Raw genomic sequence first — 15,770 nt, forward strand, 5'->3', positions numbered from 1 at the left:
GAATTTGGTAATTAATGCAGAGCTCTTGGTGGAAGTCGCTGGAGGGACTGGAACTAATTCAATTACAGTCTGAACTGGAGCGCCGTTATAATTATTTCTTTCTGAAACACTATAGCAAAAAATGCAGGAGGACCTGCCGTGAACCTCTTCTGTGAACAAAAAGTGTCTCAATCTATTAGTTTTGATTGGCTCTACATAAACACATTGCGCTCTCTGTGCATACCATTCCAAATAACTGTGAATTACGTCAAATATTATTCTTCATGGCACAATCTCTTACTTTTAAGCAGAATGAGAAGTCAAGACATGAAACGGGGCAAATAAACTTGTAGAATTTTATTTCCATTCAAATGATTTGAAGCAGAATCTACAATGCAACACTTTAGGATTTCATCCCCAGATTATTATTAAATCTACTTAGTACTTCTGTTTAGATAAAAGAATATCTCTGTTTAGTTGTGGACAATAAACATTGTTTAATAATAAGCAAAGATTTTCTTTTAAAGTTTAATTACAGTTGTACATACACACCTACTACACAACAAAAAAAAAAACACCAACAGATGCTTGCGGCAGTTCTGTACATTATATGTTCACCAGAAGCACTTAATTGGATGAAAGTTGAAACCACATCACTTCCGGTTTTATACAAATGCTAAAGAGTGCAAAGAAATCAGTTAATCATCGAAGACTGTTATATATTTCCCAATATTATGGTGAACTTTTCTGGGTGTATTACTATTTAAAAAAGAAAAGAAAAGAAAAACGTAGCATTCTGTGTGGTCCTTGACAGTTCAAAAACATTATCAAGGTGCAAGCTTGACAGTTACAAAAGAACTGGCATAGGAAAAGAAGCATACTTCAAAATACAATAAAACAACCCGAAGTTCACAGTTTCTAGTATTTACACAATTGTATATGGTTGTTTGTAATTATAGGCAAACTGACACAGGAAAGTGAGGTAAATGAGGGTAGCCAGGCGGTGCGAAGGCAAGTCTCAGAGCTGAAGTTTGCACTAGAAAACCTCTTGGAAAAATCTTGGTCACACTTTACATTACATTGCTCATGAGCAGCGTCAGAAACTAACTGGAAATGATTTTCAGTGGAATTTATGATGGCTATTCTTTTTCTTTTTATATCCATTTTATTTCAAATAACTTAATTCAAAGGGTCTAAACAACTAAATCAGCAAAGAATAGAATATTATGAAAACAAATATTACACTACTGTTCAAAAGCTAAGGGTCAGTGTGTTTTTATAAGGTTTTTGAAAGAAGTATCATCAAGGCTGCATTTATTTGATTAAAAATAAAGTACAAACTTAAGAGATGTTTAATATATATCTTAAATGTAATTCCTGTGATGGCAAAGCTGAATTTTTAGTTGTTGAAGACAATTATGCTTATGCTTAATATTTTTGTGGAAACCATTATCGGTTATTTTTCAGGATAGCAAAAAATTAACTGAATAAAAGTATTTATTTCTTTAAAAAAAAAAAAATCTTACTGACCCCAAACTTTTGAACAGTAGTAGTGTATGTAACAGATAAAAAAATATTTATATACTATATAAAAAAATAATAATTTAACACAAGGACATTGTTTTCCACCACATTTTAAATTCTAGGACTTTTTTGTGCCAAGTCCAAATTAATTTCTGACCTTGGTTCGGAGTAAATTTCATTACTGTGTAGAGAGACTTGCGGATCCATATAAACTATTTACTATAGCAGTTCAATTTAGCAACGTGTTACAGGGACCCTGTAAAATAAAGTGTTACCAAAATCTCTACTACCAACATGTGCAAGTTAAACTATTTCTTGAGCAGAAAGAGTGGCCCATTGCAAGATAAAGTGGGGACTGCTTTTGTTCTCAAAGCAGTCAGTTTTGTGCAAAAAGGCCTGTCATGCGGAAGGGGAGTATGAATACAAAAGCTTTAGTGCGTCTAGCAGGCGATGCCGTTGTTAAGGCTTCCAAAAATGACATCCATTACAAAGAATTCACCGATTCCTCCAAGAAAAAAAGTACACTTCTCACTAGCAATCTCTTTACCAGCGGCATTTAAATAAGTACAAAATCCACCGTTCGAACTGTAAATATTACCATGTTATTTCTAATGTGGAAAAATAGACATGTGCATAATGTACAAGCAAGAAATATCAGCACTTTGGTGTGGGCTTCAGATTAGCTACCGGCTCATTGTAGCCACGGCTACTGTGCGTCTACCTTCTCCAAGCACCACGCTGAGAAAACAATTATGAATGCGCTATACAGTGGTTCACAGTGACATGATGAGGGAGGAATTGTCTGCCAAAAACAAACAACGAAGCTTCTATTGGTCCCTGAATCACATATCTTTTACAACAGCTGTGCCAAGAACAACCCTCGTAGGAACAGGTAGGCCAGAAGTTCGCCGGTTAGACAGAATCAGTGACTATCAATACAGTAAGCCCAATATTATCTTACAGTACACAGATTTCTCCCCTTAAAAGTTGTGTAAACAAACAGGAATGACCTTTAGGATGATAGTTAGTTGCTAAAAACAGACCCGGTGGCCCTCCTCTCTGTCTTCTGTCTTCAATAATTGTTGTTGTCTGAGGTTTCATGTCCTTGGAGGATCAGTATTTGGGGAGCTTTTCTTTATTTGAGATTCTCCCAGGCTCAATCTTCACATACATTGGCAAGTCAAGGCTCCGGAGTAAGCCATATTTTTGTCAGTTGTTTTGCTTCCTCAATTGGCAATATCATGAACTAGGGCACTGGGGTGACCCTCTCTCTTGACCACCACATAAAAGCGAGGAGGAGGAGGACGACTTAGGTGCTTGGTTTTCTATAACACTAAACCAACTTTGAGGTCGGAAATGATTTTGGGGCTTATCTAAAATGATGTGTTCAGACAAGTAAGTGCAGTGTTCAGTCTACGAACTGAAGAGGCCTCCAGCTAGTTCTAGTGTCCACCAGGGGGAGCCCTTCTCTAGAGTAGCGCAACACACGGACCTGAGAGATTATTCTGGAAGGTGCATTGACGTCACCTCTGGCTTCATCTTGAAGTACTGGCTGAAACGGAGAACTGCGTATCTGCAGAAGAAAATATGGTGGTCAAGAGTGAGAATGCATTGTTCAAACCTCAATTATATGGACATTGTTGTTGAGAAGATAAAACTTACCCCAAGAAGTCAAAGTCAATGGTGGAGTACTGAGCCTGGATTAATGCCCACAGTCCCCAGAAGAAATGAGATGCCTGGGGAGAACCAAAACCAAATACCAGGAGGAAAATTGAGGATAGCTTTAACTTTGGTAACACTTTATTTTACAGTGTCATTGTTACATGTATGCACTGTAGTAATAACTATAAATTATGCATAATAACATGCATCTAACCCTAAATCAAACCCCAATCCTAACCCTAGTCCTATAGTACCGGTAAGTACATAAAGTTAATTATTATCATGTATACTTATACTGTATATACTTATAAATGTATACTTGCACTGTAACATTGACACCTTAAAATAAAGTGTAAATAAAATATTTTTATTTACTTTTGTCACAGAGGAAGAAATCAGGGTATTGGCAGGTAAAGCTCAAAGAGACATGTCATACCGTATACCAATATATATATATATCAGCATTGTCAAAAATAATTTTCGGTAATTTAAATAATGCTTCAGTATTAGATGCAAAACTTTGCAACTTAGCAACTAACTTAAAAATTACTGGAAAAAATATCAATTAAAAAAACAAATGACAAAAGCACGTAAAATTAAAAACTGATCATAAAAAATACAATTTATTTCAAAATATTAATGAACGTAGTATATAAATATAACAATATTTTAAACAGTGTATGTAAATGATCACTGATTTATATATTACATATGAAACTATTTAGAACCACAAAGAATTTTGGCTTTATTTAATTAAAGAAAATCTAGACATAATTATATTTATTTTATACAAATACAACTATATATATATATAATGTGATTTATTTTTTTTTGCATTAAGATGATGAGGTGGGCACTTCACTGTTATTACTAAAACAGGCTTCATTTAATAAATATATTAATATTTATTTATAAAAATTTGGGGGTAAAATAAAACTAAGAGATCTTCTAGACAGACTTTGTTGGATTCACCCTGACACTGGAGTTAACTGAGACAGATTGTATGTTGTATTGTTGCTTGGAAACATTTGACCCAAGCCTTTCTAAGCAAAGACTGCTTCGTTTTAGTGGAGCCATTAAAAAAGGAAAAAAGATAACTGCATGGAAGTTATTTGTGTTGATTCTGGATCACTGACAGCAAAGTAAAAGCTTATAAAATTTGGCATATATATATATATATATATATAAAAGCCCCTCTGATGAGACTGAATCACTCCTGCCATCATGTGAGTAAAGATCACGGGTTTGCCTATAATAAAGTCTCTATCCTGTTTTTCACTCAACTGCACAGAATAAATGTTTGTCTCTGCCAGATTCAAGGGTCCTGAACCCCCCCCAAACACAATTTCTGAGCATATTCAGATATTTTATAAAACTCCATGTCTCCTGGCCGAAGCATGTGAAGATGGTTTGTAAACATCAAGATGCCACACTAAAGCAGAGCTTCAAGAAAAACACTACTGTTTAAAAGTTTAAGGTCAGAATTTTTTTATTTGTCTCTTATGCTCACCAAGGCTGTTTTTATTTGATCACAAATGCAGTATAAACAGTAATATTGTGTTATATTATTATAATTTAAAATAATTGTTTCCTGTTTGAATATATTCTAAAATGTCATTTATTCCTGTGATGGTAAAGCTGGATTTTCAGCATCATTACTTCACGCGTCACATGATCACTCAGAAATCATTCTAATATGCTGAATTGATGCTCAAGAAACATTTCTTATTGTTATATATATTGAAAACAGTTGTCGTGCTTAATATTTTTCTGGAAACCGTAATACATTTTTTTTTTTGTCAGGATTCTTTAATGAATAGAAAGTAAAAAAAAAAAAAAGCATTTATTATAATTTTTTGTAACAATGTAAATGCCTTTACTCTCACTTTTGATCAATTTAACGCATCTTTGCTGAATAAAAATATTAATATCTTTTAATAAAAAACAAACAAACATACTGACCCACAACTATTAAATGGTAGTGAGTATAAATCATATAAATTATTGTGTGAACAATTTCTGTAAATGTTCTATTGTTTTCCTCTTTGTAGCCATTTAAAATAGGCTTTATCAGCTTTTTTACACACCATCATTTTTCTTTTCAGCATCTCTACACAACTCTTACTAATATCAACCAAAATTACCTTTGTTTGACTTTATCTAAATGACATAATATAGGAAGACTTTTAGATCATGTATTCTGATTAGTCATTTATGAATAATACAGGCATAATCCACCTGTCTTATTCAGTATTATGGCTAAATCTGTTTATGGCAGGTTAGTGCGCTTACATTACGCCTACAGAATCAGAAAATGCCCATATTCTGATTAATATAATATTCTTGGGCATTGCTTCTGTTTTCACAGAGCTTTCAAATAAGGCTTCAGGAAAAGGAATCCAAAATAAAGGCAACAAAAAACACACATCCGTTCATTAAGCCTCACACTATGGAATTCCTCTGGCATTTGTTTTAGCGTCTCTCAAGGTCCCTCTCAGGGACACAGTGCCTCCTTCAGTTTTGTTCGCCATATCTTTAGAGCCCGAGGATAAATTTTTTCTCTGAGGGCTTTTTCCCCCCTCCCGACAAACTGGAAAAACATCTCAGCCTGCTTTTAACACGTCTATTGATCACAAAAAGACTGAACTGCGAGAGTAAACTGGATATTCAATTAGTTTTCCTCTCTGAAGTAAATATCATCATCAAGCAAGGACTAAAGAGCAGGTGTGCGACTCAATCATCAAAGAATGACCTGTGAGCGCGCACACGCACACACACACACACACACACACACACACACACACACACACACACACACACACACACACACACACACACACACACGTCCTCTCATTAGATGCCTGCGAATCTCTATAAAGGTGTGCATGATGTCAAGGCTCCATCCCTGACTACTTGCGATCACTATTCATACCTCGGTCTACATTTCAAGCGTCACTCTAATGCAGACCATCTACCTGCTAAATAGTTAAACTGCTCACGATGTTCCAGTTTGCTTTGTAAAATGCATTAAAGAAAGTAATTAAATTGAAAAAGCAAAAGCCTGATGTTTAGTTTGGCAGGGTGCCGATGGATCAAAATGCGTCACGATTCCAGACAGTGGCGGATAAATCCAGTTTCAACTCACCAAGGCGAAGCGGTTGACTTGCACGTACAGCAGCTCCACTTCAGTGTTGGAGACCTGTGTGCCTTGGGATTTGTACTCCTTGTAGGCCTCCAGATAGGACCGGAGCCACTGCAACTGGAGCTCTCGCCCTGGATAATGGGTGTAGTCCACCTCATTCAGACCTGTCAATCACAAGAAGGCCACACCCACAACCATTCACATTAGAAATCTTTCAATCCTGGTCAAGCAGGTTAGAATAGCTTCGGGTCATATCGCATTACCTGCAAATTCATTGAAGTGATTCCCAATGTCATAGGCTTGGTAATTGTACCCAGCATATTCGTAGTCAATGAATTTGACATTTCCTGCAGGAGGGGAAACAAATAGAAATTTGTTTAGAAAAGCTCATGGGCATTGCCTTCTTAACCCTTGTTCTTTTTTTTTACTGTAATAATCTATTGCCTGTATTAGCAAACCAACACTACATGGACATTTTCTGCTGTTTACATGACTGATCAAATCACATCTGGGAAAAGGAGTAAGGATTTGCATTCTGGTGCAAGACAACAAAGAATAAACAAAAATGACAGAAAGAGAATAAGACATGGAGACAGATTTCATGCATTCATAGCATGCATGTGGAAAAAAACCAGCATGCTATATTGAGGTGATTCTTCAATTAGGGACACTTTAAGTTTAAACAGCAAATATGTCATTTAATTCTTTCACATCCAGTCCGAATTAATGGATCAAGGCTATTGGATGATTTTGATTTTGTGTTTTGGGCAAAAAAATGTATATATAGTTTCCGAATTAAAATTCTCATATACTGGTTATTTTGGAAATTATGCCAAAATAGCTACTCTCCCTCAGGTCACAATGCAATGTCCTACCAATATTCATTATACCAGTATAAACCATGCTACCCTGTCACGTGTCGTTTCCACAAATACAAATTTCCCTGATTTTAACACTTTTCTTAATTTATAATGGGGGTGAAATTAAAAAGTTTAGGTGTAGGGGGAATTGAAAATTGACAATACAATTTTTAAAGCTTTTATAATAATAATGTAAAAATGATAATCCATCTTTTAAACCTAAAATAACATGTTTTTTTTTTAAAGTGTATGTAATTAATGAATCACTCATTTACATGAGCCTGCTGAGAGGAAAAGTGAAAAACTTGCAATCAGTTTTCTTTTTTTTAAAGGAAAATATGTATTATCAGAATCATGATCAGAATTATTATTATTCATTTTTGGGTATTTTTAAATGAAAACAAACAATTCAAAAGTTGGCAAAGTCATTGCAAGTTTGACCGTTTCCAGGAAATCTCTTGGCTGGCAAAAGAAAGTGCGCCTTGCGCAAACAGTCTTCTGCTCTACACTGTAAAACAGTGAAAGGAAAAAGAGTGAAATAAAAATGAAGAAAGCCACAGAATGGATAAACCATTCAGGTTAAAGAAAGGTTTACAGCTTTAGAAAATGCATAGAAGATGGCTGTACTGTAAGCCCAGGGCTGGAAGGACAGAGGAGGTAAAGGAGAGAAAATGGGCAACGTCGCCATCTAGTGGCACATAATCTTTATAGCAGTGGTCTAGCAAGCAATGATTTGATTGGTCAGGTGATGTGAACAGTGTTGACTTCAGAATACAAAGCCTTACTCCTCTCGGTCTAAATATGTGTAATGTATTATTCGTTAAATCACTGCCTTATAAGCTACATGTAACATTAGTGCACCTAATGTGTGTTTATGGCCTTGCATATGCCCAGTGCTCTAGAGCTTATGGTGTGTAAAAAAAAAGTTTTATTGACATTGGACAGAAGTGTTGGTCTACAGAAAGAGACACGTGAGGTGGTTACCGGACCCGGTGGCGTCCTAGCGGGACACACTGAACACCTCCAGTCAGTGGCTATAGCCCTGTGCAGCAGATGAAGAGATTTGGCAAACTCACATCTGTCACAGAACACACACAGCTTCACTGCAGAGAGGCCATTGGGCACCTCCCCCTTTAAGAACAAACACGGCTCATCTCATAAACGCACACCCCCACCACACAGCATCCCCATTGGTCGATTAGACATCCAATGAGGCCCCCCAAGTTACTGGCTCTATGCAAATGCCACGATGGCTTCCTGTGCAGGTCGAGCCTGTAGGACTCTCACACTTATTTGACTCCCTGAGAGTCAACGAAAGACATGAAAAACAAAAACAAGTATGCTCTCAGACTGTTGCGTAACGCTCCCGGCTCTTGCCATAGGTCTCGGCGTGAAGGGGAGGGGGCTGAGTGTGCAGGGTTGTCAAAAAGTTAAACATTTTACTGTGAAAACTTCCTCCCACCCCTCAGTTTGTGTTAAAAGCGAGTTGGAGGAAGTGGCTTGGCTTTTTTTCTGATAACAGAGCCTCCTTCCTCTCTCAAAATTCAAATACAAACATGTGCCCAAGGTCGTAGCTGCCTCCAAGCCCTGTTTTCGAAGCAGATTTCCATGACCCAATCTTTAATCGTGTGTTGTGAATTATTTACTGCTCCAGAAACAGTTTTTAGGGGCAACTGATACCTTTAGGGCAACTGATACATGCTGATGATAATCGGTTTGAAAGCCTCAAAAAAAAAAAAAAAAAAAAAAAAAAAAAAGGTGCGAGACAGGAACTACACGTTCTCACACTACTACTGTGGCAGAGCAGCCATTTCCTCATGCTTATATTCTTCCATGTGAGTCATTCCTGTTATGCTGATGATTTTATTTTTCCCAATCATATATGTCCTAATATATTGGATAAAATCTAAAGCCCACTTTATGGTGGAAATAACAATCAGATAAGTATTAATTTACATTAATAATGTAATAGTTTTAATTATTTTCATTTATTTATGTATATACTAATTATTATTTAGTTAATTATTTGTATTTTTTTAGTTTTAACACCTGAGAGCTTGACAAAAATGTCAAAATCCACTCAAATCATCATATATATCAAAAATATATGAGTAAAACAGTTAATAATACCAATGGCAATTTTCCTTACCTAAAATTTAAAAACATATTATTTTAGCTTTTATTTTCTTTTGGTTTTTTTTCCTTGCCATTGTATAAATAAAGCTGATGTGCCTCCGCATGACCACAGCATATTTACTAAAGTCTGATATAGTGTTTAATTGAAATACTTCCTTATTTCTTAAATATATTCACAGAAATGAAAGGACTGAAAACGTTCTGCATAACAAGAATGACCGGAGTCACACTCTCTCACTCTCCGTCCTGTGGCTCAGGTAGCGCAGACAGTCGCCAGTCTCTACATCATGAAGAGAGTAAACAGCATCACAGCAACATTCCCCAAAGCAAACAAAAACACACTTTTGCTTTTGATTTTCAAGAACAGAAAACACATTTCATGGAAACCAGTGGATTCTCCTGATCCCTTGATGAAATTGGATGAGAATGTAATTTGACCATCCTTTAGGAGAGGTCATCCACGCTATATTTCAGAGGTGAAAACACTGAATTGAAGCCTACCTTAGGCAGGGGGGTTGGGGAAACAAACGCTGTGGCTCAAGGAAGCTGTTGGGGTTTGTAGGACTCACCTTCCTTTTGGTTGTAGATGATGTTCTTACAGAGCAGATCGTTGTGACAGAGAACGACTGGGGAACCCAGTTTAGAAAGGTTCTGCTGAAGCCAGATCATCTCGTCTCTAAGACACGCGGAGCTGGGCACCTCACTGTTCAGCCTGGGGACAAATGACACATACATGCATTCAGAAAACACAAACAAGCTTCTGTGTTACAGCGTGATTCAATTAAAACACATTGTACCTGCCTTACTCAGTCAGATAAAAACCTTCATTTCCAGGTCTGATACAAGACTACTTCAAAAAATGATTGTCTATAAATAGTAAAGTAAGACACTGTATGGGCATTTATTCTGTTGTGACAGGTTGTTGCACAATAACGGATTGTTTCCATAATATAATCCATTTTTAATCCTACACTAAATTCAAGCCTACCTGAACTGTTTATTTTGCTCAAACTTGACTTGGACTATCACTCTAGCAACATGCATAGCAATGTGGTAAAGAAAAACAAACAAACTCCATGTCCCAGTTTTGCACGTACAAGCACCACTCATATTTCCTTCAGACAATATACAAATCTAGTTGCATCTGCAAAAATTGTTGAATAGACATTTTATGGGTATTTCTGACATTAGAGAGCCAGCGACTTTAAATCTAATTGTAAAACAGTATTTCAGAACAGCCTATTGACTTTTCAATTTCTCTTTTTTGATAAGCATGTTTATACTGTATAATATGTATTAATATGTATATACATGTTTATACTGTTTTATAATTGATTATGTTTTCTTTCTTTATTATCTTGCCATGTCTTTTAGTCGTCTTATGTAAAGCACATTCAGAAGCTATCTTTAAAAGGAGTTATTTTTAAAATATTACTAAAGATTATTTCTGCTAAATGAATTTGGATTTTTTGAATGTGTGTTTTCTGAACTTGCTCCTGTGCAAACACATGTATCTGTGCCAGGATGAGTCATGTCATGTAGCATTGGGAGGATTTTCAAAGCACAGTGTAAGCAAAGCATGTTTTCTTTATGTATTTTCTTTACGTCATAGCAAGTGAAGTTGAGATCTCAAACTCTTTGTATTGACAGTTGCCGGGTGTCACAAGCCTAAGGCTGTAACTCTACATGTACTGCTTGGCTGAAAAAACATCAATAATAATTCTACCATTTATATGGCTTTAGAAACACGGTGCAATCCTTAAATTGAAAGCTCACCTCTGGTCCTTCTCAGGGTCCTCAAAGTGTGTAGGAACGAGAGAAAAGTACTTGCTCATTCTCAGCCAGAGGTCTGACTGGGGCACCCAGCCGTTGTGGGCATGTATGGCATGATATTTTGCCAGCTGTCTTGCAATGCTCCTGTAAACAAATAAAATCAGATTATTTTCAGGTTCAGATTCAATTTTCATTTTTGAACCCTACAGTATGTAATATACTTACAAACCGTTCAAAAGTTTGGGGTCGGTACGATTTTGATTCTGTCTCTTATGCTCACCCGCCAAGGCTGCATTTATTGGGTCAAAAATACAGCGAAACCAGTAATATTGTCAAATATTATTACAATTTTTAAAAAAAAACAGTTTTCTATTTTAATAGATTTTAAAATGACATTTATTCCTCTGATGGCGAAGCTTAATCTTTAGTAGCCAGTCTTCAGTGTCACATGATCCTTCAGAAATCATTCTAATATGCTGATTTGGTGCTTAAGAAACCTTTTTTATTATTATGAATGTTGAAAACAGTTGTGCTGAAGAACATTTATTTGAAAAAATAGGAATGTTTTGTAATGTTATAAATGTCTCTTATGATCAAATTAATGCTGAATAAAAGTATTCATTTTTTACTAACCCCAAACTTTTGTATACAGTGCATTTAAAATAGTTTAACAGCCAACATTTATCACGTCATCACCCTGCTAACACAGTAGCCTTGTTCTCTCACAGCTGTCTGAGACCCGACACGTATTGGCAGGAGGCCTGGGTCAGTGTGCGAGAGAGAGAGGGCAATGCGTCATTCATGTCTTAAGGAATTACTGGGTAAGGTTTGGGGTAATGAGACAAGTGTCTGTCTAGTTAGAGGTCAACGCCGGTATCTCCATCTCCGTCACGCCGTCCAGAATCAATTAGGTCTGATCAGCCCACTTGAACATACAGTTTCTAACCTGAAGACGGCGGAGCTGCGGATGTGCTCGGGCTCCAGGGCCACACCCTCCAGAAACTCATAGCACAGGCCATTGTTGAAGGTGCAGTAGAGACGTGGAGCGCACCGGTGTGCCTGCAGGACACGGAAGCTCTTCACTTCGTTTTCCCGGTCCACAAACAGTTCCGTCTTGTTCCCGTAGACCCGTACCAGGACCACTTCCTGCATGGACCCGCCGACATAACAGCCAATCAGCTTGTTCGTGATGCCGTCGGTGAAAAACTGCAGAAAGAGGAAGAAAAAAGTAAAGAGGTCATCTTTTTCAGCTCGCTCAGATGGTTTGAGGTTAACCTTTCGATATGATGTTCATTAAAAGGCTCTTTGTTGGCATCAGCATCACATGCCTCGAGTTCCTTTTTGGTTTTTTCGCCACTTGATCAGCTGAATGCAAAATGTATACAAAAAAAGATGAATCACTAAAACTCAACATAACCAAAACAACACATTTATTTAGGATCAAAACCAGCACAAAAGGTGGTGCATTCAGTGTGTCCAAGCTGAACAAATTTGCATTGTCTACTAATGGAGCGTGTTTGGGACACAGAGCATTCCAGGCCACAATCATCTGTACTATCTGGGATTGACTGGCAGTGGGCGGAACGTCAGGAATTTGATTTCTGCCAGAGCCTGGCATGTGCTGAGCCCTCAATTTTGTTTCAAAGTTGATGAAAACAACCCAATACATATCTAGTTTCCCTCCCACATGCGAGCGACGTCACACACCCCTACCAACTCTGTTTATACAAGGAAACACTGTTCCGCACCTCAGGCTAAAAAGTGTTCAGCTTACAAGAATATTATTACAGACTGATGACTTTTCATCGGGATGGAGCCTTCGAACGTGCGGGTTTAAAGGGGAAGTGAGTTCATTTGGGGTTTATTTGTAACTTAAAGGGATAGATGATGCTCAAAAACTTGTATAGTTTTTGAATAAATATATTTTGAAGATCTCTTATGGGTTTTTTTATACAATGAAGGTCAATGGGGTCCAATGTTGTTTGGATGCTCTACAAAAAACAAAGAATTACTCTGGCAAAATCATTGTATGACCAATAAAGCACCAATTAGGCCTATAGGATGGAAATTTCCACACGACTCAATCTCGATCCGAAATCCCGCGGACGTTCGATCCAATGCCATTACTAAGCACTTGAAAAACTTGATTCAAGGTGCACAGCTAAAGAAAAGATTTCTTTCACAGTACTCAACAACACCAAGGTGACGGAAAACTGAACCGTCACATTAAACATGGTTATTGCCATGGTCAACAGTCCGTCTACAGGTTCCGTAGACAGTAACTTCACTGGATAGCAAACAAATGTCTTTACTTTGACTGTCCTACACAAATATTGACTTCGACTCATTTTAGAAATGAGGAATGCTGTATGACCATAATCCACTGCTGCAGGAAGAAAATTTGGAAAATATCTTCCTCATACTTCATACATGTCATACCCCACCCAGATTCTCATCGAACGCAAGTTAAACAAATATCATTTTATAATAACTTTCATTGAGCACATTACCTAGCATTACTACTTTATATCATTTTTAACAAATCAAATGGTCATTCAAAAATTTTTGTTTTTTAAATGTCGGTAGCACTTTATTTTACAGTGCCCTTGTTACATGTAGTTACTATTGTAATTACTATAAATTGTGCATAATTATATGGAACTAACCCTAATCTTTACCTGATATGTTGTTAATATTATTATTACTCAGTACTTAAATGTTTAATTACACTGTAAAATGGACTCCTTAAAATGAAGTGTAACCAAAATGTCTTGTGTATCTTTTAATGGTTAGTAAAACTAGAATAGGTATACCAGCAACTATTGTAATACACTAATAACAAAAACATATTATATTATAAAAAAATATTGTTTAATACCTCGGAATCAACCTAAATACATATTTTTTATGAATTAGATCAGGTATAAATTACCTCTTTAAGGGAACAATTTCAGGTTACCACTTTTTACAGTGTAGAATTTAATGGTGATTTAAATTTGCAATTTGCTACCCGTAGCAATTAAACAAGTACTTGTCACTATTAGGATGTATGGAATATATGGAAGTTTGTTTCCATCACTGAAAACTTTTCATCTCACAATTCTGCCTTTTTTTCTCACAATTGTGTGTTTATATCTGAGACTTTTTTTCTCAGAATTGTGAGACAAACTCGCAATTGCGAGTTATAAAGTCTGAATTGCGAAATATAGACTCGCAGTTCTGAGATATCTCAGAATTCAATTCAATTATTATTTTATGCAAGATATAAATAATAATATAAATAAATTTGCAATTCTGACTTTTTTCTTCGCAATTGCGAGTTTAGGCTATATCTCGTAATTCTGACTTTATTTCTCGCAATTGCGAGGTCATATCCCGCATTTACGACTTTTTTCTGTGAGATATAAACTCACAATTGCGAGTTCATATCTCACAATTCTGAGAAAATAAGTCAACTACTTGTCAGAATTGCAAGATATTTACTCGCAATTGTGAGGAAAAAGTCAGAATTGCAAGTTTATATTCTGATTTTATTTCTATTGCAAATTTATATCTTGCAAATCTGACTTTATGACTTGCAATTAGGTTTTATATTTCGCACTTCTGAGAAAAAGTCAGAATTGTGAGATTTAAACTGAATTCTAAAAAAAAAGAGTCTGATTTTTAAGATAAAAAGTCGTAATTTTTTTTATTTTGGGAAACAAATAATTTGGGGAACAAAGCTTCTATGGGAAGTATGGGCTACTAGTTAATGAACAAGTGGAGTAGCCAAATGAAAAATATACTAACCACTATTGGAATACTTTTTCTACATTCTTAAGAAGTAATAACACAAAATACTATATAAAAAACATAATAAATAAAAAACATAAGATAAAAAACATAAGATACTAAGTAGTTTGATAGAAGAATTACAAAAAATACAATGCACAAATTCCAAGGATCCACCACCCACCTTCCTCCCTTTGCATCTTGCTTTATATTTATTACTGTTGCTGTAATAATTGTAATGGTGCAATAAATAGCCTACTTTGTAGCATCCAAGAGCCATATATTTTAATGAATGAGTGTTCGAACATAAGCGCTTTGACAGCTCGCATTGGCTGCTGTGTCTCTGGTTAGCACCATGGTGCGACGGGGTCTAGTATCTGGTGACGCAGCTCACGATTTCAAGGCGCAGCACGCTTAACTTCGCTTTTTGCATTATATAAGATGTTAAACGAGTTGCAGTGAGCACATGCCGACTCTCTGCTCCAGTTAGAGTCGGCGAGCGACCACCCGAATTGTAAGCGACGAGATATGACATGAGAATTACCTTCAATTTGACCTCAGAAGGTTTCCAGTGGGGTCTGAGCGTCTTGATGAGTTTCAGCGCTCCGGCTCTGTAATCGTGCTCATCTACCGTCACGTCTAATTTAGGAACCGCCGGTGCGCCTTCTGGGACATGGATGTACTTTGCCATTGCTGTAAATGCTCGCTGTTGCTGCTCTGAGACGGGGAAGATTCAATGAATGCGATAATGTAAAGCAGGGTGCGGATTTAAGCTCAGGTTCTGCTCGGTTACGCCTCCAGTTGTGCTGTTCGATTCGCGAGTCAATCGTTCTTTTCAGTCGGTTCTGTATTATGATTCAACTGAACCGATTCTCTATATGCGAAAATTCGGTCATTTGCTTGATGTGTCATACTGTTCAAAA

The 15,770-nt window shown here is 36.6% G+C and overlaps 1 protein-coding gene across 1 annotated transcript; it reads right to left on the reverse strand.

The window, feature by feature from the left end:
- Positions 1-321: 321 nt before the first annotated feature.
- Positions 322-15,647, reverse strand: etnk1 (ethanolamine kinase 1). The gene is made up of 8 exons (XM_077234399.1): positions 15,392-15,647; positions 12,023-12,282; positions 11,080-11,220; positions 9,873-10,015; positions 6,571-6,654; positions 6,311-6,471; positions 3,166-3,239; positions 322-3,076 (listed from the first exon to the last, which is right to left on the reverse strand). Exons 1-8 carry the CDS (start codon positions 15,536-15,538, stop codon positions 3,004-3,006), a joined length of 1,083 nt encoding a protein of 360 aa, XP_077090514.1. The 5' UTR covers positions 15,539-15,647; the 3' UTR covers positions 322-3,003.
- Positions 15,648-15,770: the final 123 nt, after the last annotated feature.

The sequence above is a fragment of the Siphateles boraxobius genome, unplaced genomic scaffold, assembly GCF_051911475.1.
Source record: "Siphateles boraxobius isolate OS27281-9 unplaced genomic scaffold, OSU_SipBor_1 19, whole genome shotgun sequence".
In the NCBI taxonomy this organism is placed as follows: domain Eukaryota; kingdom Metazoa; phylum Chordata; class Actinopteri; order Cypriniformes; family Leuciscidae; genus Siphateles; species Siphateles boraxobius.

Bases quoted from the DNA above. Each gene is read 5' to 3' on its own strand.
- etnk1 (XM_077234399.1), bottom strand. From the start codon at position 15,538: ATGGCAAAGTACATCCATGTCCCAGAAGGCGCACCGGCGGTTCCTAAA. The intron at 12,283-15,391 runs GTAATTCTCATG...CTCTTTCTGCAG, and splicing joins CTTCTGAGGTCAAATTGAAG to TTTTTCACCGACGGCATCAC. The intron at 3,077-3,165 runs GTAAGTTTTATC...TTTCTTCTGCAG, and splicing joins ATTGACTTTGACTTCTTGGG to ATACGCAGTTCTCCGTTTCA.